This window comes from Papilio polytes, unplaced genomic scaffold (genome assembly GCF_000836215.1).
Source record: "Papilio polytes unplaced genomic scaffold, Ppol_1.0 DF821067.1, whole genome shotgun sequence".
NCBI classification, from domain to species: domain Eukaryota; kingdom Metazoa; phylum Arthropoda; class Insecta; order Lepidoptera; family Papilionidae; genus Papilio; species Papilio polytes.
The window spans coordinates 2,292,422-2,314,892 of record NW_013528137.1 but is presented as its reverse complement, the minus strand read 5'-3'; the positions used below and the strand labels follow the sequence as shown (position 1 = coordinate 2,314,892).

The following is a 22,471-nucleotide window of genomic DNA, read 5'->3' as shown; positions in this document are numbered from 1 at the left end:
TCTTTTTTATCAAATTTTCGGAGTGGAGTTATAATATCTTCCTCGACACATCTTGTCCTTTCGAATCAATATTCGCAATTGTCTCGAGGAAACCTCAAGCGGGCTACTAAGAATCGAATATTAGGGAGTTTTTGCGTAGTTGGGAAGGCAAGGGTGGGCACACGGGGTACGGGGCAAGGAGGGTGAGGCGCGGGGTGGGGAGAGGTTTGTTATGGCGGCGGCAGGAAGCCCGGTGGCACGTGTAAGAGCGGCCTTGAGACGGCGGGTCGACGATCGCGCCGCGACGCGCGCCTCGCGCCTTACGCCTGGCGACCGGCTCGCCACCATAGGCTTTGTCCCATTGCTCTTTGCCAAACACCTATCTAACCCGACGACCCTAACCGACCCGCCCGTTCGCTCTCTTATTGATCGCATACCGCCGAAGCTATTGCGATTCGCGCAACTTTTTAAACTTGCTTCCGTAATCTACGTAGGTAACTAAAGATAATCTGGAAATTCTGAGATTTAGACTTACTTTTTTGATATAAACATTCAACCTTGATGTTATAAACGAAATATGGGATCATCACAACTATGCGAAATTAACTTTTGATGTAACGTAGCGCATCCGCCATTGGGGAAACATTGTAAAAGTTTGCATGTACGAAATGTTGTTATCACTTTTCTTTTAATGATTTTATTAAATGGGAAATGTAGAATGTATTGTAGGGCAGTAGACTTACTGTAAATAAGAGGCAGCCATCGAAATGTTAGGTATTTGCTCCGAGAGTCTGTGTTATCAGTGAGATAAAGGATGAGAGAGGGTAGGGCGGGGAGGGCGGGGGAAATAGGTCGCGGGGCCATCGGCCGAGCGCGGCCTCCAGCGACACGCCGCGCGCCCCGCTCTGCCCTCTGATGCCTCGCATCGCACTACTCTCCAAAACACATTATCATTTTGTGAATTTAGCCTAACATTAATTAAATGTTTTCTAAAAAATATTGAACCAATGAATGATAAAGGAAATATATATATGACATTGACGTATAGCAAATAGACAATGAAATTATGCCTGCGCCTATGCTCAGAGTCAAAAGTTCATGGCCTCCTGAATAGTATTATTTGATGAAACAGAATAAAAATACACATACATGAATAATCACCATATTGTGAACTTGTGTTCGTAAATTTTTATTGTCGTTGTCAACGCCATTGCAGCTCTTATATAAGAGCGATATGTAGAAATACATAACTACTTTATGCTGTAAGATTGTGAATTTTAATCTCAATGGAATATTGGCTTTTCTTCACACGATTTTATTGATTGTCTGAAGCGGTTCACGTAACCATCTTTTGAGTTTGATAATTATTTCATGACTTTATGTAGTAGAACTTGGATTAAACAATAATTCACAAAGAAGGCGACTACATGAGCACGTTAACAATAAAAAGGATGAGGGGTTCCCCTTTGTTATTTAGTTATAACGCCATCAACCAGAAATTTAAATATGTAAAGCTATCATGCAGGTTAAAATCAAAATTTTACGTTATTTTTCAAGTTTGTATTAAACTATCATCGAAAGGATGTGCCCTGATTTTTATGTCGCAGTAAAATTTAAATTTACTGCCTAATTTAATATACATAAATAAACTTGCTACGTATCCCAAAATAAAACGGTAGTGTCGCTATTTAACACGTGAGGACTAGAAACGTGGGCAGGCAATCTGATGACTTACTTTCACCACACCAGATACCATTCGAGGATACCTCTGCGTGCATGTCCGCGACCCGCCAGGCCGACCATATCCTGCGGATGTCTACCACTTTATGTCATGCCTCGGTGCTACTTTTGCTTGCCGGTTATAGCCGTTAGAAAACTTTTCACAATATCATTAAAAACATATATGTGAGGAGCAGGCTTTTTATAATGTGCATAACATTATAACACAGATAATATTAAAATATTTTGAGAATTTTAATTTATTTAACATATAACACCAGTTGAACTAGACGATTTATCATCTCGTATAATAGTTTTATTGCCATTGCTAGAGGATAGATTATATTAATTGCGACGTGTTGCCGTAATCAATAAGACAATACAAAGATGTAAACCGATTCTTATCGTCCTCTTAGACAAACCGGATATGTCTCCGAATTATCCATATATCTTATGAGTAGATGAGTAATCTACAGTAGATTGTGGTGTGATGTGGTAGTGGTAATGCTTGCGGACAGCGACAGCGCGACGTGCGCGCACAGCTCGCACCGCTTCGCCGGAGCACGCGCCGCCGCACGCGCCCGAAATAACCCGCGAAACACGACGAAAACAATTGAGACCGCGCTTGCGCACTCGCGCGCGTGCGCGCGAAAATGACAGGGAAATATAGCCGAGTAGATGAGCATGTGACGCAAGGTGAAAGTGTCTCCTTGTGCCCCAACCTTAAGCGCTCCAGTCGGACTCGGACACACGTCTGTTGCGCCAAAACGGTCGAGGTCCAGCCGTGACATTCTTGCTGCGTGCCGACCGCCGCAGCGCCGCGCCACGCAACGAAGTGCGACGCCACGCGGAATGCAAAAAACTCTACCTTATTGCCTAGGCCGTACTAATACTTGTTTTGGCGTTGAATATGAATGACTATGACCAACTACGACTCTGCTAATATTTTTTTATACTCACCGCGTTTAAATAAAAAATTTATGTCTTATTCATTTTCATAAAATACTAGTATTTTACATATTTTGTGTGTATATTTACCATTGGCAATACACGTCAAAATAATAAAATAGAATGTTTTCTTGAAAAGTGTTAATTAAAGGCATATTTTAATGTAACACTATTTAAATGTTTAATGTTTCTTATTCAAATGTAGCCTAAGTATGTTTCTTTCCCTTAACATTGTAATGTTCAAATTGTATAATATGATATTAGTTAATATGTTTGTCGTACTGGGTATGTGGTACACTCGGGCTCGGGTGCACAACAATGTTGTTTTACGCAAAGGATGTATGTTTGTTGAGCGAACGCGGCCGATAGAAATAACCGCGGTTATTCTTACAGACACGCGCCCCCTATTATGGGAGCATCCCATCTCCTGCATCGGTCTTACCTACTCGTACTTTAATAGAATGTTTGACATTCCACTCTAGTGAAAATTAAATTATTCTTCACCTTATTTTCTCTTTACACAATCTGTCACATATTATCCTTCCTACGTACGTTTCTTGTACTTAAAGTACAAATAAATTTATTTAAACTTACTATTTTTAAACATAACACTAGTATAGTCTAAAGAACATACAGAGCACGCATTATGTCAAGAGTTATAAAGTTATGGGGGCCATCGATGACACTTTTTCATCACATTGAACGGATATCCTCTGTCGAATAGAGGATGACGCGACACAAGTGGAGTGCCTGAGTGTGACGTTCAAAAATTTCAACATGTTACATTGGTTTGATTGGGAGACATTACTTTGGAGTTTACACATGAATTGGCCGTACATACTTTAAGATTTGTTAGCCGATTATTACTCTACGAAGTTTGAAGCTACCATCAACTTAACAGCAAAACAACAAACAAAACAATGAATTGAAGTCGAAAGACCAAGTAAATGTACATAGTTAGTATACACTTTGTACTAATGCTAACGCTACCCACAGCTAGCCATATTATTTATTTATAGATAATAGAACACCACCCGGCGGCGCGCATCGGCACCACGCGACGTTGACAAACAACCCTAATATTAACAACAACATCCACAGACTATACTTAAACCGGACGGAAGACCAGCCAGCCCTTGATGCAATGTGCCATTTCGCCTGACAATTACACGTGGTAATAAGTGTCAACTACTGTGGGTAACAACACATGTACATGCACTAAAATGTTTCTACAAACAACGTTGAAATTATTTAGATAAAAATATTTGTTAAAATTTAGTTTCGCGTTGTGATTGACCATAGATAGGAAAGAGAATGAATATAGATAATCACATTAATATCCATAAAAAGTTGTGACTAAAATCATCAACATCAACAGCTCATATGTGTGTTTATTGATATATTGCATTTATTAAAAGAAGTATGCTTATTCATATTTCTAACAAAAGCTTATGCAAGGATATGGATCTAAGATTATAATCGAATGGTCGAATTCTAAACCTCTACCCCAAGATAGGTATACAATACCCAACTATACTACATAAGTATATTATCAGTGAACGAAAATAAGCTCTTGCACATAAACCAAATAGCGAAATAATTTTGTAATTTAAAATAATAGGATAGTGTTAGTGATAGTGTGCCGACCCTCCGTAAGGGATAAGGGCAAGTGGATGAGTGTTAAGTAATCTTCAAACTTATCTGTTTAAGCATTTGATCTCTCTCTCTCTCTCTCTGTCTGATCTTGAAGAATGTTGGTTGTTATGTTTAAATTCAGGGACCCACGACACAAACTCCAATTAAACCACCCTTGCCGGAGGGCATAATATTGTAAACAAGGGGATGATGTAAGATATAATGGCACTTACCTAATCGATGCCCGCCAAAAACCTGCAGGTGCCTGGTCTCTGTCGGTGTCAATCGATTCAAGTTTAGTTCTGTCAAGTCTATAAACGCCAGCGATGCTACCTGCAGATGCACCCGTATACGCTGTTGTTATTCCCACATGCGAAAACGAAGTTCAAAGCGTCCCCGTTCGAAAACAAAAATGACACTTTTCCGTTGACGAACAAGCAACCACTTTCAATGACCTTTGAACAAACGCGCGCAATTTGAACGATGACACACACCAATCGACTCGCTTGGTTGCTTTCGCCCGACCGTACTGGAGAGGAATCCAAAACTACCCACTAATGCGTGAGAATAAAAATGCACCTGGTTACCCGCATTAACCCGAATCGCGAAATTTAAACTATATGTTTACCACTGAATGTGGCGAACCCGTACGATCTGAACCGAATATTGATCACATAATGTAGTAAAACGTTTTGTGTAAAATCACGCGGGAAACAATAATTATATTTTATTCGTAGCGAGTTAAATGACATTTCGAGTGTTTCCGGCTTTTGGAACTTCTTAAATAGTTACGTACCCAGATGTACCACTACCGGCAAAACATAAATAAAGTCAATATTGTTTTCGCACAATTAATACCTTGAAATATTGTATGAGTGCTTTAAAATGGAATATTCAAATAGGCATATAACCAGATAAAATTGCAATCATTTTATTAAGAGTAGCTAATTATGGTATAATTGACAAAACTAGTCACATGCATTCATTCATGAGGTTCATGCATTCTTCACTTAATAGTTTTTTATAAATAAATAGAGTGTTGATTTTTTAAACTAATTTAGCAGTTAAATAGAGCTGAAAGTTACGGTTTTAAATACCGTTTTCATAGTTGCAACACTGTGCAGAAAATTCTGACATTATTTTGAAATTTGACATGCGTCAATTTATTCGAGACGATTAAAAAAATAAGTGATTACTCATATAATCAGTACGTTTTAAATAGTGTTTACAATAACATAATCGCATTTAAAAGTATAGATGGAAGCATTGTTATTATGTGGTATTGTTAATTTAAGTGTACATCATTTTTGTTTGCTGAGTTGTTTCATGGTAAGTGATTCAATATCATTTTTGTGATCAATATTTTTATAACCTATTCTAATCGACTACGAGCTATGAGCTATGAAAAATTGCAAGCAAAGAAGAACATTGGAAAACCAAATTCCTCTGTCCACCTTGTGTCTGTGAGAGCTGTTTACACTATAGTGTTAAAAATATAAGGTTAGCCATGAAATTAAAAATCCATAAATTGGTCAGTCCCCATTCTTGAACTCCATGCCACCCCAATCTCGACAATTTAACCTAATTTCAGTAGATAGACAAAGCCAACTCGCCGGAGTGACTAGTTTCCTCCTCAGCGTAATGCGTTCAAAGAGAATATACACCGGTACCGCGACAGGGACAATTTACCTGTTATACTATTAATTAGAATATGACGCAAGTGCCGCGGCACGCCGCACGCCGCACACCGCACGCCACAACGCCGCACCGCCCGCGCCATGTCGCTGCCTACGCGCTCACCTTCCTAATTACACTCCGTCTAGACAGACGTCGCAGCGTCCCTCCTGTCGCCCTATTCAACCTCCCAACCCCACATCATTCGATAAAGGGACGGACCCAGTTACTATAATATTTTATCAAACACTGCCCTCTTATTCACAATTGTAACAAACAACATATTTCCCCTCCCTACGCGTCCCATTAACGCCAAATCCAATTCCCCTTGCGGTCCTTTCCTCGTACAAGTAGGATTCAAGCGGAAAGAGGACTAAAGTTAGGCCACTGGCTCGCTCACTCATCGGACAAAATGTAGTTAGTATTGCTTTATCTTCACGCTTGTCTTTTGTGTGGTCGTAGTATTGAACTATTCGAAGAAAGGGAACGCGAACGGATTACGCAAAGGAAAGTCACGTTAAAACTTATACATTGAATAATATCTTTATCATCAGAAAACCACAATGATGGGCAGTGATCACCAATTTCCACTTTCGTGGTTCATACATGCTTATATCTCGTTCGCGTAATACTTACACGTTCATATTTTACCGTTGTTTATGACTACGTTTTACGATTTCTCTCATGCCGCAATTACATGCAGAAGACAAAAAATAAGTGTACTTATTCCAAGTAGATATAGGTATCTAATATATTAGACCCTATTGAACTAGCATTGTATTGCAAATTATTTTATAGTCTATATCAATGTATATAGTATTTCTCCCGCAACTAGCTTGGTCAGAAGAAAGTATAAGGTAAACCGCGCTATTCACATAATATTTTGGCCAATGGCATCTGAAGATGAAGTGGACAAGTGGTGAGTCTGCACCACGTGGCCAGGTATCGCCAGCTGGAGAAGCTATTTCGGTGATCGGTGGCAGGCCCGGCAGACCGACACCAGACGCCGCCGCCGCCCCCGCTGCTCCCCGCGCTCCACCGACCTCTAATTATAGACGCACTGTGCATTCTTGTGCGAACGATGTCGAATTTTTGTCGAGTACGCGCGACCACATGCCGTTTGTTTTGGCCCCAGAGATCGCCGCAACCTTCGACCGTCGGACTTCATTCGGTTCACATCTGTCTCGCGGCCGGCCCCACTCGCACCACTCGCCTAGTCAGACGCGATTCCTACCTATAACAAAGTACTTTCAAATAAATGTAATGTTATGCCAAAATGTTCGATGAACCTATAATAAATTCAGGTGACTTACATAAATCTTGTTCGCACAGTCGTCAGTCGTCTTGGAACTATAATGCAAAATGGAAGACATTATGTTGCTACATACGGCGACATCGAAGAGTTTAATGAAATGTTAGAAGAATATAATGTATGTCTACGTATTGTTTTACGTAATCTATTAGGATACATACCTATTAAACGTAGAGCGAAATCTTTTAATAAATATCGAATTTTTAAGAACATGACCATGAAATTTGACACAGTTAAAGTAGATGTGCAGAATAATTGTTGTAGCTGTTTAAATCAATATGCATCAATGTTATTAAAACAAATATTAGATAAGCTAATGCCCGAATTAAATCTTACTTTCTTACTTAATATTATAAATGCGAAAGTTTTAATCAATGGATGGATGTGTGTTAGAATTTGTAGCCTTAATGGCTGGACCAATTTTGACGAAATTGGGTATAGATTTAGAGGATAGTCTGGAAGAACACATAGGCTACTCACTTTTGTGTTTTTTTAATCCCACGCGGACGCAGTCGCGGGCGAAAGCTATTTAATTATGAACATTAATGAGCATGTTCTCTTTGGTCTTATTGAATATGAAAAATTATGATCGAATTTCAACCAATAGGCGATCGCTAGTAATAAACATGAAACTAATAAAAATCAATTCGCTGCTCTTTTAAACAGAATTATTTTAAACAAAAAATGCCACACATCGGTTTCAGAGCTACAATATGCGTGACCTTCTATTCGCGTACCTATTTACAGTCAGTTTACTATTTGCCTTGCTCCCTCTTCAAATATTCAAAAGATCGCTAAAGTTGAATGACTCGGGCACGTGTAGTATTGATATTTTCCTTGCCTCGCTTTACATGAAGCATTCATTTCATCTAAATAAAAATACAATTGAAGGTGAATAGACTATAAGCTAAGTTCATTATGTTTTCAAATTCTTTATTCTGCAACTTACGTCTGAATAATTCAGTTCAGAGGTGCTCGAGTGGGAAAAATGATAATAGCAATATTTTATTCGGCACCTTGTGATCGCTGTGCTCGAATTGACGGATTCATCGCTGTAATAATTTGCTACGTGGAGCAGCTCTTGTTAGACGTAGAACCGTAGAGCTGTGGCTCGGCACTTTTTAACACACTACATAAAAGGAAGAGATACTCAATTCGTCTGCATGCTTAGTTTTTTATTATATTGAAGACTAATTCCTTATTTTCAACATCGGATCGTTAAAAAATATACACATAATCCTAAATATTACAACTAATCAGTGGTGAGTTGGTACCAACTTCCAAACTTAATTCATTAGCAACGATGTAAATATGAGTATAATGTAAAGATGCTATATTGTCGTTATTTAATAAAATAAAATAAAATAAAACAGAATAAAAATTGGGAAATAAGTACTACTTCATAACCTCTATTGAGAAAAAAGCCAGCTGATGTAAGATATTTTTAGTTCAGTTTGCAGTGAAAATAAAATGGTTCTCACTAAAATCAACCCTAGTATCTGAACTTCGCAAAATTTCCTGCTATCTTATCCTGGTCGTCGTTATTTTGTTAGAGGTCTGTTGGCACTGCGGAAAATAAAGTGTGTATTCTAAAAGTCAGTACCATTTTTTCCTTTATCGATATTCTTGCTTATCAGACTTGAGCAGACAAATGCTTATTGTTAGACATCCTTAATTCAGTATCAAAACATATCTGATAACTTATCACTAATGTTGTACGTATTGGTTATATTGTTCTACTATACGTTAAAGTATTTATGTAGATCATAAAACAAAAACTCTTACTCAAACGACATGAATTTAGCAATTCCTATTTGCTTTTTAATGTGCTTTTTCGATGTGACAAAGATGTGCCGTGTAGCCAACTAGGGTCAAACAAAACAACTTTGTTGCAAGTGAACGACGCAACTTCGCAAGAAATATCCATTTGGAACATTTTTTGGTGTATCTGCTGAGCGAGTGCTTTTATTTAAAGAATTGCAATTGTTTTGGATTGCTATTACGTTTGTTTTGAGAGTGGAATTGTTTTGGAGTGTTGCGTTCGTTTACAGTGTGGTGGTGGGCGGGCGCATGCACGGGCGGTGCAGTGCTGTTGTGCGCCGCGGGTGCGCTGGCGCGCCCGCACCTGCGTCGCCGGAACGCCGCTGCTACCGCCAACCCCGTAAGTCCACTCACGTTAGTACTAACATGTTCACTGGCGAACTCAGAATGCTTATATAATAACTAAAGATGACTTAACGTAGATTTAGTATAAAACTATACGTTAAAGGAGTCACGAATATACGGTAAATAGTAGCATTCTTACTAAATCTTTACAAAAATAAGAGCATTTTCTACCCACAGACGAGGACATCTTATTCTGATTTCAAGTAATGTAAAGCATATTGTAGAAAACTAATTTACAGGGCACATTAATCGTATATTTCATAACCAATGGCGAAAGCATCTTGTCCACACATACTATGACGGTTAACAACACAGTTTGGGACTTCTTTCTCTATGTTTTCTCTGTGTTAGACCAGTGCAATACAACAACCACTTAGTTAACAGTGAATGAACTGTAACATCTATGTCCACGTATCATCTGAATAGTGTAGTATCGAAAGCCAATTTGCAGTATTAAATGTCTAGATGTCTATGAATTAAAGTTAACTATTAGATGCTCAGAATTTTTTCTTTTTGGTATTTATTTATATTTAAACTTCCACAAAAAAAATCTATCTTGTATCAAACCAATTATTTTAATACTTTACTTTAATACTTACAATATTCTTTTTATTTGTTTTATCAGAAAGTTTTTTGTTAAAACATTTTTATTTTAAGTAAACAGGCATTAAAAACTTTAACTGCACCTCTAAATAAAAAGTAACTAGGTGAACATAGATTAGGACAAAAAAATGCTAATACTGTAATTTGTAAATTAAAAAAGAATCGAATTTTGCAACGTGTTATAAATTTTTATATTCTTTTAGGATTTATTGATCAGGAACAATGCTTTTGAGTCATTTTTTTTATTCAATCTAATATTCGACTAAAAAAAAACTAGCGAAAAGGTACACGGGACCTCCAAAGGTACAATTACGAAAACTATAGTTCTACCATAGTGATATTCTGTAACTTAATTTTTTATGTTATGTTATTGGGCGTTACGTACAACTCGTGTACAGCTCAATCATTGAGCAATGCCAACCGTCTCGTCTCACGAGCCGACAAACGCGTCATCGCTTACTATTACAATTATAGGTGCGCATACATAAACGAGACGGTGGCAGAATCGAGCTATGTTTGCATGTGTGCCCGCTAGCGTATACACATGCAGCACTACTCACTACAGCCGCGACAGGGCGACGCACACCAGCGCTCTCGCGAGCCCGCGCCGCAGCCCGCAACCGTCCGTCGCGTCGGATTGAACACACAAATGCAAGTAGACAGATTGTCGGTGTGTGCGTGCGCCCGATGCCGACGCCGACGGCACACGGCGCGCGCTGTGTGCGGCGACATCAGGGCAGTCGGGGCAGCCGGTGCACCGTCGCCCGCCCGTTCTCCCCGCTACGCGGCTGCGAACACCGCGGCGTCCGCGTCATTGAACAACAAGACTCGTTCGATGGCAGGCGTCTTCCTGCCAATATGAATAAAAGAGTTCTCTGCGACTCTGTTACAAAATACGCGATAGTGAAATTTATATGTTATCTCTGTTTTATAAATTATTTATTTTTATAGTGTTAATACATTTTAAACCATATTTTTATTTATTAGTGAATGATAGTTAAATTATTGTCATAACGCTTTACGGGTGTTATCTCCGTGTTTTGCCCTGTGATTGTTTTTGTTTTAATATGAAATATAAACTTAAGCATAACGAAATTGTTAAAATGAGTGTCAGTGTTAAAACAAGTTGAAGCTAAACATGATAGAGTGCGGACTGATTCGTCTACAACTAATGAAACCATCACTGTGTCCTCAACATCCATAAGAGCAAACCCTTTCATCTGTGAAATTTTGCCTAACTCCGAAATCGTGGACAACACTAATTCAAATAGTAAGTACGAGCATGGAAATCTTGACTAAAAACTTACGCCATACGATCAGACATAGTTCGTAATTATTACTTTAGTTATGTTTTTTGAAGCCAAGTGTTCACTGACACTGCAAGGGTAAATAAAATGATGATTGTTTGTACAATATGAGACATAGTTTGTGATGAGTCGATGCTGGCGACGGGCGGCAGGCAGCGGACGAGTGAGGCCCGCGGGCCGTGGCCGCGAGACGGCGGGAGCGTGCCAAGTGATAAGAACCGCGCCGATAGCGACGTCACGCCCAGACGTTGTTTGTGTGAATTTAAATAAATTTTCATGACAGACAGTTCCGTAATCACCTCTTGCTATAGTCGTGACATGCCAACTCGATAACATCTGCACAACTTTTGCGAATATTATCTTTGCCCAATGTAAGTTCCACTCTCAAAATACGCAAGCATTTCATATTCACATTTTGACAAGTAGACACAATCCACTTTAACAAAAAAATCCTATTAAAAATTATATAGTAGAAATCAATTATTCTAACTTCAATTAAGAAAACTAATACAAAGTAAATTATGTCAAATGAATAATTATTGACAAGTGAGTAAAATAATTTTAAGAGAAAGCAAATAACATTTTGAATATTTTTACAAACAAAAAATGACTAAATACACAAACATGTAATACAAAAATCTAAGAAATTGTGGGATTTTACTAAATATAGTCTGATAATTAGTTAGACACAGTTAATTTATAATTTTACAGATTGTTGGTGTCACTTTATCAAAATAAATGGTATTTAGAAATTAGGTTTAGATTAGATACCCAATTTTTCTCCACACTGGAACTACATATGTTATAGATACCTAATCCAGGTCTCAAAAGTTATGTTTCATAAGTCACCAAGGGGCGTGACTTTGTAAAGTTATGTTTTTTGTTTCTTTACACAGTGGTGTTACACTCTGGATGTAATAAATCGTCGGCTGGAAATATATAAATTTTAAGGCATTTTAAAGCAACATATTTTCATTGTTTTGTGAAAAACTAATATTCTTATTTGAAAAGTTATTTTAATGTATGAGAGGAGATGAATTAAACAGCAGTGACATATCAACTAATTTATTAATAAACTACCTACTTTATACTATATTTTTATAAACCTAAATCTTTATTTCTAGATACCTGACATTATTTGAGATAAGTAAACTTCTCGGAAACTGAAAAAACATGACACAGGCTAAATGATAAAATGTATTAAAATGTCTTACATATCTATATAATATGAATGAGTGACATTTTAAAAAGTCATTGTTGTGCAAATAAGTATAAAAGTAAACAAATAATAATACAATTACTCATAATTGAAAACTATAATATTCTATTAAAACATTAATACACTTCGCAGCATTAGCTAATCAATGTAGACTCATAGATGTTATTTGTCATCATCTGTATACGCATTTTCTCGCATCTTCTGGGTTTATTTTTTAAAAATAATGTTATATAAGAACAAAGTAAATATAAAAAGGACAAACTGAAGATTGGAGAATTTGTCGCACGAGTTACAGAGTTATTTAAGTGATAAAACACAAAAACATTTCTATGTATTTTGAGTAGTAGATTAATGCGCAAAAAATGTTTATGGAATCAAAAAATTATCTCTACTACTTCTGGCAAAAATTACTAGGAATGTAGATAAAAACTATATTCAGTATTAAGGTTAAGGAGAACCACATAAGTGAGAGCAGTGTGTTGTGACTTACAGATGCTCTCGGTGCAAGTGCCGGGGTGCGCGGGTATGGAGCGGCTGGGCGCGCCGGGGGGGCCGCGCCTACGGCACGACCACAGGCATCACCATTCCACATTGTAAGTACACCTAGTCTTCTACATATCTATTGCTAGATTAATAATTCATGGTATATAACCACCATGCTCATTCCGATTGTTGTGTTATAGTCCTTATCTAGAAATTCTTGAGGATGAAATGTATGAATGAAAAAAGTAGAATATGGCTTATGGTGAGGTAATTTTTGATAATAATGACATTTTGGACCTTACCATTCAGATTTTATTTACATATAAGTTTTGTATATTTTAATAATTTTAACATAACATGTTAATCTTCAAGTGTCACTAAGCACACAAACAATTTAAGACCACACAGTGTTAATAAAACATGATAGTCCATGTACCTATTCTCATTTACTTGCTCACTATCGGCTCATACGGGCATAAATGTAGACAAAACAATATAATGTTGCTGCTACAAGATAATGGTTGTTAAACATCAATTATTTATTATTGTAACTATGCTAACTTCATCCAGATAACTAATCTTTTTATGTATGTACTACATAAATACTATTTATATAAAAACTGATATGAAAAGTGCATAGCATATATTTTTCAATATTAGTTTTATGAATGTTGGTATCCAGAATGAGTGATGTATTTGTTGTAATCAATAGGGTATGTACAATGTTGCAGGGAATGGGAGAAGCAACAGAGGCTGCAGGCGATGGTGGGGCGGCTGCAGGAGATGGTGGAGCAGGAGACGCGCGCGCGGTCCGCAGCGGCGGCGGAGCGGCTCGGCCTGCCGCCCAGCATACGCCTGCCCGACGGCGAGTACGGACAGGACGCGCACCTGCAGCTGCGCGTGCCTTACCAGGTCCGTAAGTACCTTCTCTGCTACAACGTTATACTTACTTTTACTCATACTTATAGCATAATGGAAACCTCTCATCAATTTTAAGTCAGAATGTTAAATGAACCTGCTGTAATTAAATAGTCGAAGAATCGTGGGCAATTTTCGATACTTGGCTTGTGTTATGAAAAGCTTTTAAGATATTATTTTGGGTTTTAAGGCCTAAAACAAATCGACAGTATTTATATTCATATTTTTTTTTTTTATATTAATACTTTACTTGATAACTTCTGTCTGTAAACGCGTTTTGCCTATATTTATACACAGAATATTTTCGGTTTTGGTTTGACAAAGGCATACTATAGATTTGAACTGTTGGTACCAGTTTTCTAATAATATCAGATAGCTGTGACGCCACAACATAAAGAATATGCATCTTATTAATTTTAATTTGTAAATAATAAGGTGGCAAATGTAATATTGCATGCGCCTAACAGATATCGGCGTTCGTTTTCAGCAAGCTGAGCTGACGAGGAGCAGTTTTCAGCCGCCGCCTAACAAGTGCGTGAGCGACGTGCCCGAATGGGCGGGCGCGGCGGAGGCCGGGCCGGCGCGGCGCGCGGCCGCCAAGAAGGACGGTCTGCTGCAAAAGGCGACGAGATGGTGGGTGCGGATGGGCGCGCGGCCGCCGGCGCCCTTCCCTGCCGCGCCACCGCCCTGCGTGATGGTGCCGCGGCGCGCGCTGCCGCCGCCGCCCGACGCGTGACGCCGCCGCGCCGCCGCCCCCGCACCCGCGCCCGCGCCGCCCCCCTACCATATCACGCTTACATTCCATTATCGGGACGATCACACTCGCCGAAGTGCACCCGCGCCCCGGAGTATTATAGACTTGCTAATTTATTTATTTGGAACTCTCGGCCGCGACGAGTCGAACGCGTACCTTGTGATATGTGCGACGGGCCCGTGTGGTGACAGTGCGGACTGTGCCGACTGTGCAGACTGTGCCGACTGTGCATAGGACTGTGCCGACTGTGCGGAGGACCGTACAGAGAACTGTGAGCGCGACTAGTCTTAATACTTAAACGGTTCAATAATTGTTTCTATTGAAATTTCATGAAACGACTGCCCGCTATTTGTGTTGTAGGTGTGTATGGCGTAGCGTAGTGTGCGTCCGTGTTCCTCGCACTGTCTTTGAGTTTCGCAAAACTAAGACTGAGATAAAATAAAAAAGATAACAATATAAAAATAGTCTACATTGAAGTATGTTGTCTTAGGTAAAATTAATTCAAATAGAAACAATTAAAAAGTATATAATATTTAATGAATCTTTCGATTGTAACCTTCGATGATATTGTATATTGTGGGAAAGGTCAGTCTATGATATAGGAGGTAATATGTTGCAGTGTACAGTTTCATGAATAAGTAACCTAAAGTTTAATTTCTATCCAGCAGCTACGGATCTGTGTTTAAACAACTTTTATATTATTTTGTGACAATGTGTAAGATGATGCATATCAGTACAGTTAAAGCAAGGAATATTAATTTACAAAGCATAGTTACTATTTAATTGTAAATAATTATTGTCTCTAATTTAATATTAGATAAATAATGACCGAATGCCAAAATAATTGATGGTCATTTCAATTGAGTGTTGCTACATTCCATATTTATGTTGAAATATTTTCAATACCTTACTCCAGTCGGGCTGACCGCGCCGCGCCGTGCTCGAACGCAACTCGTCTCTGGTCAAAGCGTTGTCCCTTAACAACCAAGCAATATAACACAGAACGGATTCATTACCTGAACTTCCCCGCTATAAACTGCTTAGGAAGTTAGCTAATATTTATTTACAGATTATTATGATACAATAATCTTATGAAAGTAGCTTCTCTATAAAGCTACATAGATTATGAAGAAACTATGTTAGAACTTCTGAATAATAGTTGTGTTAGGTAAAGAAATTGTAAACTAAATATATTAGAAATAACATGAATAATATAACTATAGCTATTTGGCATTGAAAATTTATATTTTTTTATCATAGCCAAAAGTCTAAATCCTATGTATTTGGCGAAGCAACCGCCGATGTTATGTTGCAGCTATGTATTTGTTCAGTAGATCTAAATAGTTGATTCATATAATATATTGGAATATATTTTTAAAGAATTGTTAATTCTAAAGAATATAATAATATAATTTGCAATACATACTATAAAATTTGTTAATATGTAATGCAAATAAAAACTACCTGTTTAATTTAACTCATTTAAATGTTTCTTTGTAACCACATAAAATTAATTTATTTGTATGAATCATGTGAATTTTATTAAATGAATGTTTGTGTGTGCTTTTAGAGTGTGCGAGTGGCAGCTTGTGGATGAATGCTTTGTTTACTAAATTATTTAATTATCTGTAAACATACATTTAAAGAAATTCCTATGATTTATTTAACTGAGGGTTTAGCAATGGCTAAGAAATTATATTGATTCAGCATTTTTGATGATTTGTTAAAGAACAACTTGAATATACCCACTTTATTGTACCTTACTATTTTAATAGTGTTAAATTTATAATAAGTATTAGTGGAGCAGTCCTTGTACAAAATGCTGATAAAAATATAAAAGTTGTTTAAATTAGTGCCACAGATTAGATATTTAATCTAGATATCAAACAATATTCCATTTGTCATATTATTAAGTAAAAGCAGAAGCAAATTTTAATAATAAAAAAACTGCATTAAATTATGACCTACCAATAATGAATACACTGTGATTTCATTTTACTTGTAATTTATTTTTAGTACCGCTTCCAGAATGCTGTAAAAAGTACCACCACACAAATACATACAAATAATTTTTCCATCCTAGGCATTGAAAGTATTTTTCATGTCATTAGTGCATAATTCTCGTAATTTTAAAACATGGCGTTAATTCTATGCAATAAATCAGGTAGCTTGATTGTATAACATCTTTTATACTAGTATCTGAAGAAAGTAAGAGGCATTGTCTTAAGACACTTGTATACAAAAAAAAATGCCAAAGATATATTTTTTTAAGTACAAGTAAGATAAAAAAGAAGTAAAGATTCGTATTCGATTTACTATGGTACAGTACAAAATACTGCTGATAAACACTCTTCGTCTATAGAATGTTGATTTAACTGGATTTAAAATTTCTTTACACTGGAAGAAGCATTTACCTAGTTAAAAATATACCCTAAATAAATAGAACTATGATCAACTGGTATGTATTTTATATAGAAGGGGGCACACAAGCAATGGCTCACCTAATAATAATTGATCGCTTGGGGATGTTGATGAATTCAACACTAGTTAAATCACAATTGCGTGTTGACTAGTGTAAAAACACTTTTTTAGGTTTTATTCGTCGCGATGTTTCAATCTCCATAACATGTGAGGATACAGACGGAAAAATATATTGTTAAAAATAACAGGATGCAACACTAATGGAGGGTTACAATTGTAAGTATTTCTTGTACATTACATGAAATAGATAATAAGCAGAGTTCAACTGAAATAAAATATTCTGAGTGATCAAGTAAGTATAACATTTTTGTTCCGCTTAAAACCATATGCAATGGTATTTTAATTAGATGGGATATGGTATGTGCTATTGATAGCAATACATGGGTATCTTTATACACAAGCTGGATATTAAAAAGAAAAAACATTCCTAAGATTGATCCCAGGCATGACCAATGATGAAGAGAATCATAGCTTCAGTGATACGAAATTTATAAAATGCCTCCACTCTAGTGTTCGATGATGAGGGCTCGAAAAAGTTCAAGCCAGCTCTGTACCGTACATTTACTATTCTAAAATTAAAAGATGAAACAAATAAAACGAAAGTGCTGCCATCTTTCATATACATCTTTTATTACGATTTCTGATATTACAGAACTAACTGCTTTTTTGTATTTAAACGGGTGTGTGGGCGCGATCTCCAGTCGTCTACATCAAACCAATTAAACAATTTAGACATGGGGGAGTAAATCGCGAACTCCCACGCTAGATAAATGTGAAAACTTCCATTTAAGTTCTTATAGTTTTGACGTGAAATTTTAACTATAAGAACTTTTTTCGCCAGCCATTAAGCTATTTTTCGCCAGCCATTTTAATTTTAATTCTTACTAAATAAGATGACGGGGTTAATGTGTATGGCAAACAATATACATGTTTTTTTTAACTGTCGCGCTGTGTCAAACTAGTAAATTATAGGAAAATGGTAACACTGTAAAAATAGTTTCGCGCGTTTTTTACATTGCTTGGTGACAGTTTAGGCTGATTTTAAATCGGAATTTTAAATTAAATCTTGAAAAGTACTTCCTAAAGATTTTACTATATAATGCCAAAACATTTGATTTCTATCATAATTAAGAACCGTGTCAAATAGCAAGAAGATTAAAATTGTTTTCCTTATTATTGAATAAAAATGTTGATATATTTGTCATGGTAAGTTTGACATTTTTATTTTTTATTAGACGAATACAAAGGATTTTGTATGTTCATCCACGGATACTTAAATTGAAGTTTTAATTGCGCATTTTATTTCGAATAAGAAAAAAATGTTTAATTCACAGACTTATGTTATTTAATTCAATCTGTACTATTATAAGAAAGCTTAACTTTTGCGTATAAAAAAAACAGCCTGTTGCTGTTGCAGAGATTTGTACTTGTCAGTGTCACTTCTCAATTGTCAGAAACTTTATTCATTTATGCTTAATATTATTTGATGTGATGTATTTAGTTTTAAAAATATCTTAAATACAAATACAATCTAAGATTTGACTAACTGCAGCATTGCCATTTTGTTAGACATCAACAAATAATAAAATTCCTCGTAATAATAAGTGGTCAGTGATAAAATCATTGTGCAAGATGTTAAAACTGTAAGAAACAGACATTTTTTTGAAAAAAACATCAGGTAAGTTACTTTACTATTTTGAATTTGTGAGATTAATTTATTACATCATTTTGCAACTATTTCAAGCTTCCGATTTTGTTTTAAAGTTGCAGACATGGGACCACCAAAGAAATTTAAAAAATATGATTCAAAACCAAGCAGTGAAAGATCAGGTATTTAACATTTTACACCATCCAAAAAAATGTATCTAGAATGTAAAAATCACTCATCTTACTCATGAAGTACACCTCTATGTGGTACTATGTCAATTTAAAATAATTAAATAGGGCTCATAACAAGTATCAAATTAAGACTATTCCTTTGTGTATATAATGTATGTAATATTTAACAATTAGGAAAGAAAAAGAAGGTGGAAGAGGACATTACAATAGACTTGGTAGATGATGACAATACAGAAAATGTAGGAGTGCCTGTAGCTGCAACACAGGATGCTGAAAAGAATGATCAGGTTCCTGAAGATGAATTTGGTGCCAAAGACTACAGGTTATTTAAACAAACTTTTATATCTTATTTCACCAGTTTTACATCTTAGTTGTATGCTTTAACAACAATTTCTGGTAAAATATTAGAAATTTTGTTTGTAATGTTGGTCGCTATTCTATCGTATATCATGATTTTCAAGTTATGAGAAAATGGAGAATATCCATTATTAAAAGGTCATAGAACTTTTTAAATTGTTGAAGAAATATTTTGTAATGTGTAGTTAATATTTTTTTTGTTATGTAGAAATCAAATGACATTAAAACCAGACAACACCAGTCGTCCATTGTGGGTCGCTCCAAATGGCCACATATTTCTGGAAGCCTTCTCACCAGTTTATAAGCATGCACATGACTTCTTGATTGCTATTGCAGAACCTGTGTGCCGGTATGTATATATTTACAACTACTCACTTATTGTATACACATTTTTATTAATTTCAAATACCCCATACAGAGCTGTTGAAGATGAACATGTTTAGTGTAGAACCATTAAATAACACAGCAAAATTCTGAAATGATATTTAAATTTGTAACAGCATCTTAAATCAAGAATTGCATTGAGTTTTTGTCAGATTTTAAGTGGTGCACATGAAGCAAATTGTAGATTAGTTTCAGTATTCAGTTGTAAGTGCTACTTAGCTTTTTAAAATGTCATATTCTTAAAAATAGAGTGCACAGTCAAATAAATTTGCTATTTTCAGACCTCAACACATACATGAATACAAGTTAACGGCATACAGTTTATACGCCGCAGTGTCGGTCGGCCTGCAGACTATGGACATTATTGAGTACCTGCAGAGGCTGAGCAAATGTTCCGTTCCTGCTGGCATCATTGAATTTATTCAGCTTTGCACATTGTCTTATGGAAAAGTTAAACTCGTACTAAAGCACAACAGGCAAGTTTTTGTTTTACAATTTTTACGTAATCTTGACGTGACGACTTAATATCTAACTAGTTTATGTAGAGGAGGGGACAGACTTATGATAAAGGGGGTAATAGTAAAACCTACCTTTTTTTTTTTCAAAAAATTGCTTAAACTAGGGATTGAAGACATTTTAGTATTTTGCAATAATTTGTATATATCTATTTGACACTTTGATTCTCTAAAGGGGCTGCCCCGTGGTGACGGCCATGAATATTTGTAGTTGATTTGTTCAGGTACCTAGTGGAAAGTAAGCATGTGGAGGTGCTGCAGAAGCTGTTGAAGGACCCGGTGATCCAGCAGTGCCGGCTGCGGCGCGACGGCGACGACGACCTGCTCTCCTCCGCGCTGCCCAGCAAGCCCGCCTCCACCTCCGCCTCCGCCTCCAAGCCCGGTCAGTACACTATATAAACTATGTGATAGTATTATAAAGTGTAATTTTGCTAAGTTTGTATCAATTTCACAATAATTTAATTCACCAAATGTACATTTAATATAATTTTGTCATTTATTAAGTTGGTTTAACATAATTTTAACTAAGAACACTTTTTTTAATCTTATAAAATGGTAGACGGCAACTTCATTCGACGAAATAGTGAAGCGACCTCCTCGCAGACATCTGCAATTGCTAATGCATTCCTTTGATTAACAGAGGAGAGGACACACAAAAACAGGATATTTCCCCTTCCATCAAATCCATATGTTAAAGTAAAGAAACATTACCATAAGTAATGCATTTGATGTAATTGTAATCAATAGAAGAGAAGCCGCTTTCAAACGACGTAGTGCCGGAAGACATCAGCCAGTTCTACCAGCAGCTGGACAAGGACGACGAGGAGGAGGAGACCACCGACCTGGCGGCCAACACCGCCGTCGCCTTCGAAGTCGACCCTGATAAAATTGAGGTACCCACTGTCAAGTTTGTACATTTATAGCTGTATGAGGTATACTGAGAAAGATAAAAACATAGTGCATTTTTTAATGTGAATTTCTACATTTTAGTCTAATTGCAAACATACCGTAATGTGTTCTGTTATGTCAACAATTTTTTTTTATTTATTCACTCCCTAAATTAAATAGCGTGAAAATACATAGACTTTAGTGAGAATGTAGTCCATTTTATTAAAAGAGGAATTATTTAAATATGCTGTGATTGGTGACATCCTATATAAAGTATGTGTTTACGTTTCATTATATTAGTGTAGTGTAGAAATGGTCAAGGAGAGTACTCCTGACCCTCGGGAATCAGGAAAACATTCGAAGAAACAGAGATAGTCTTTGGTATATTTTTACTAAGAGGATCGACCATTCTCGTGTATTGGATATATTAGGTTATTTAATCGTAGTGTAACAATGTTGTACTCAGGTGATACAAAAGCGTTGCATAGAGCTGGAGCACCCGCTGCTGGCGGAGTACGACTTCCGCAACGACAGCGTCAACCCCGACATCAACATCGACCTGAAGCCCACCGCCGTGCTGCGCCCCTACCAGGAGAAGAGCCTGCGCAAGATGTTCGGCAACGGGCGCGCCAGGTACTCTCACACTCTGTCTGCCAAACAGTTAAATAATATTACTGCGAACTTACATTCGGTTTTAATTTAACTGTCATACTTTTCAACTGAGTGTAGACAAAAAGTTAACTGAAAAATTCAATTGACAATTATAACTTACTTGATTTTAACTTAATTAAAACTATCAGAACTGAGAGTGTGTATTGGGCCTTTTTAAATTAGATTTTAAACATATGTGGGTGTAAGCAATATTTATGTTTACTGTTGGTTCCTTTCTATTACCGAAACAGTTATTGTATACGAACATATTATTTCAGTTTTGTTAGTAAGTAATAAGAGGCATGTTTATGCGAGCATTTTCACAATAGCCTGGTTCACACTTGACACTCGTATGATATGCCTCACTGGCACCTGTTAATACATACATTATGTCTCAGGGGCTCAGGAGTTTGAGCACTTGATTTGTAATCCAGAGGTGCATAGGTTCGAATCTCGCCATTTCTTAATGTGTTTTTCTAATTTCAATCTAACTTCTAATTAATATTACAAATGCGAAAGTTTAGATGGATGGATAGATGAACTTTGGTTAGAGTTTGTAGCCTAAATGGCTAAATATATCTCGAAATTTGGCATAGACGTAGAGGGTAGTCTGGAAGAACACATAGGCTGCCCACTTTT

General features: G+C 36.7%; 3 protein-coding genes across 3 annotated transcripts in view; all 3 read left to right on the top strand.

Annotated features, from left to right (window-relative positions):
- Positions 1-9,345: 9,345 nt before the first annotated feature.
- LOC106109827 lies at positions 9,346-16,145 on the top strand. The gene is made up of 4 exons (XM_013291450.1): positions 9,346-9,428; positions 13,055-13,155; positions 13,777-13,957; positions 14,451-16,145. The coding sequence occupies exons 2-4, from the start codon at positions 13,055-13,057 to the stop codon at positions 14,697-14,699; spliced, it is 531 nt and encodes a 176-aa protein (XP_013146904.1). The 5' UTR covers positions 9,346-9,428; the 3' UTR covers positions 14,700-16,145.
- Positions 16,146-18,206: 2,061 nt separating this feature from the next.
- Positions 18,207-22,471, top strand: part of LOC106109849 (chromosome transmission fidelity protein 8 homolog) — an 8,209-nt gene continuing 3,944 nt past the window's right edge. The window contains exon 1 of the mRNA XM_013291486.1: positions 18,207-18,404. Within this exon, the coding sequence (XP_013146940.1) occupies positions 18,385-18,404 (20 nt within the window). The 5' untranslated portion in view covers positions 18,207-18,384. The remainder of the gene's footprint in view (positions 18,405-22,471) is intronic.
- LOC106109848 (DNA excision repair protein haywire) lies at positions 18,769-21,899 on the top strand. Its single transcript, XM_013291484.1, has 8 exons — positions 18,769-18,876; positions 18,963-19,028; positions 19,212-19,359; positions 19,603-19,743; positions 20,060-20,254; positions 20,518-20,675; positions 21,041-21,186; positions 21,648-21,899. Exons 2-8 carry the CDS (start codon positions 18,971-18,973, stop codon positions 21,882-21,884), a joined length of 1,083 nt encoding a protein of 360 aa, XP_013146938.1. The 5' UTR covers positions 18,769-18,876; positions 18,963-18,970; the 3' UTR covers positions 21,885-21,899.

Coding starts and splice junctions, on each gene's coding strand:
- LOC106109848 (XM_013291484.1), top strand. CDS start 18,971: ATGGGACCACCAAAGAAATTTAAAAAATATGATTCAAAACCAAGCAGT. Junction 19,029..19,211: donor ACCAAGCAGTGAAAGATCAG/GTATTTAACATT, acceptor TTTAACAATTAG/GAAAGAAAAAGAAGGTGGAA. Junction 21,187..21,647: donor TCGACCCTGATAAAATTGAG/GTACCCACTGTC, acceptor TGTTGTACTCAG/GTGATACAAAAGCGTTGCAT.
- LOC106109827 (XM_013291450.1), top strand. CDS start 13,055: ATGCTCTCGGTGCAAGTGCCGGGGTGCGCGGGTATGGAGCGGCTGGGC. Junction 13,156..13,776: donor AGGCATCACCATTCCACATT/GTAAGTACACCT, acceptor ACAATGTTGCAG/GGAATGGGAGAAGCAACAGA. Junction 13,958..14,450: donor AGCTGCGCGTGCCTTACCAG/GTCCGTAAGTAC, acceptor GTTCGTTTTCAG/CAAGCTGAGCTGACGAGGAG.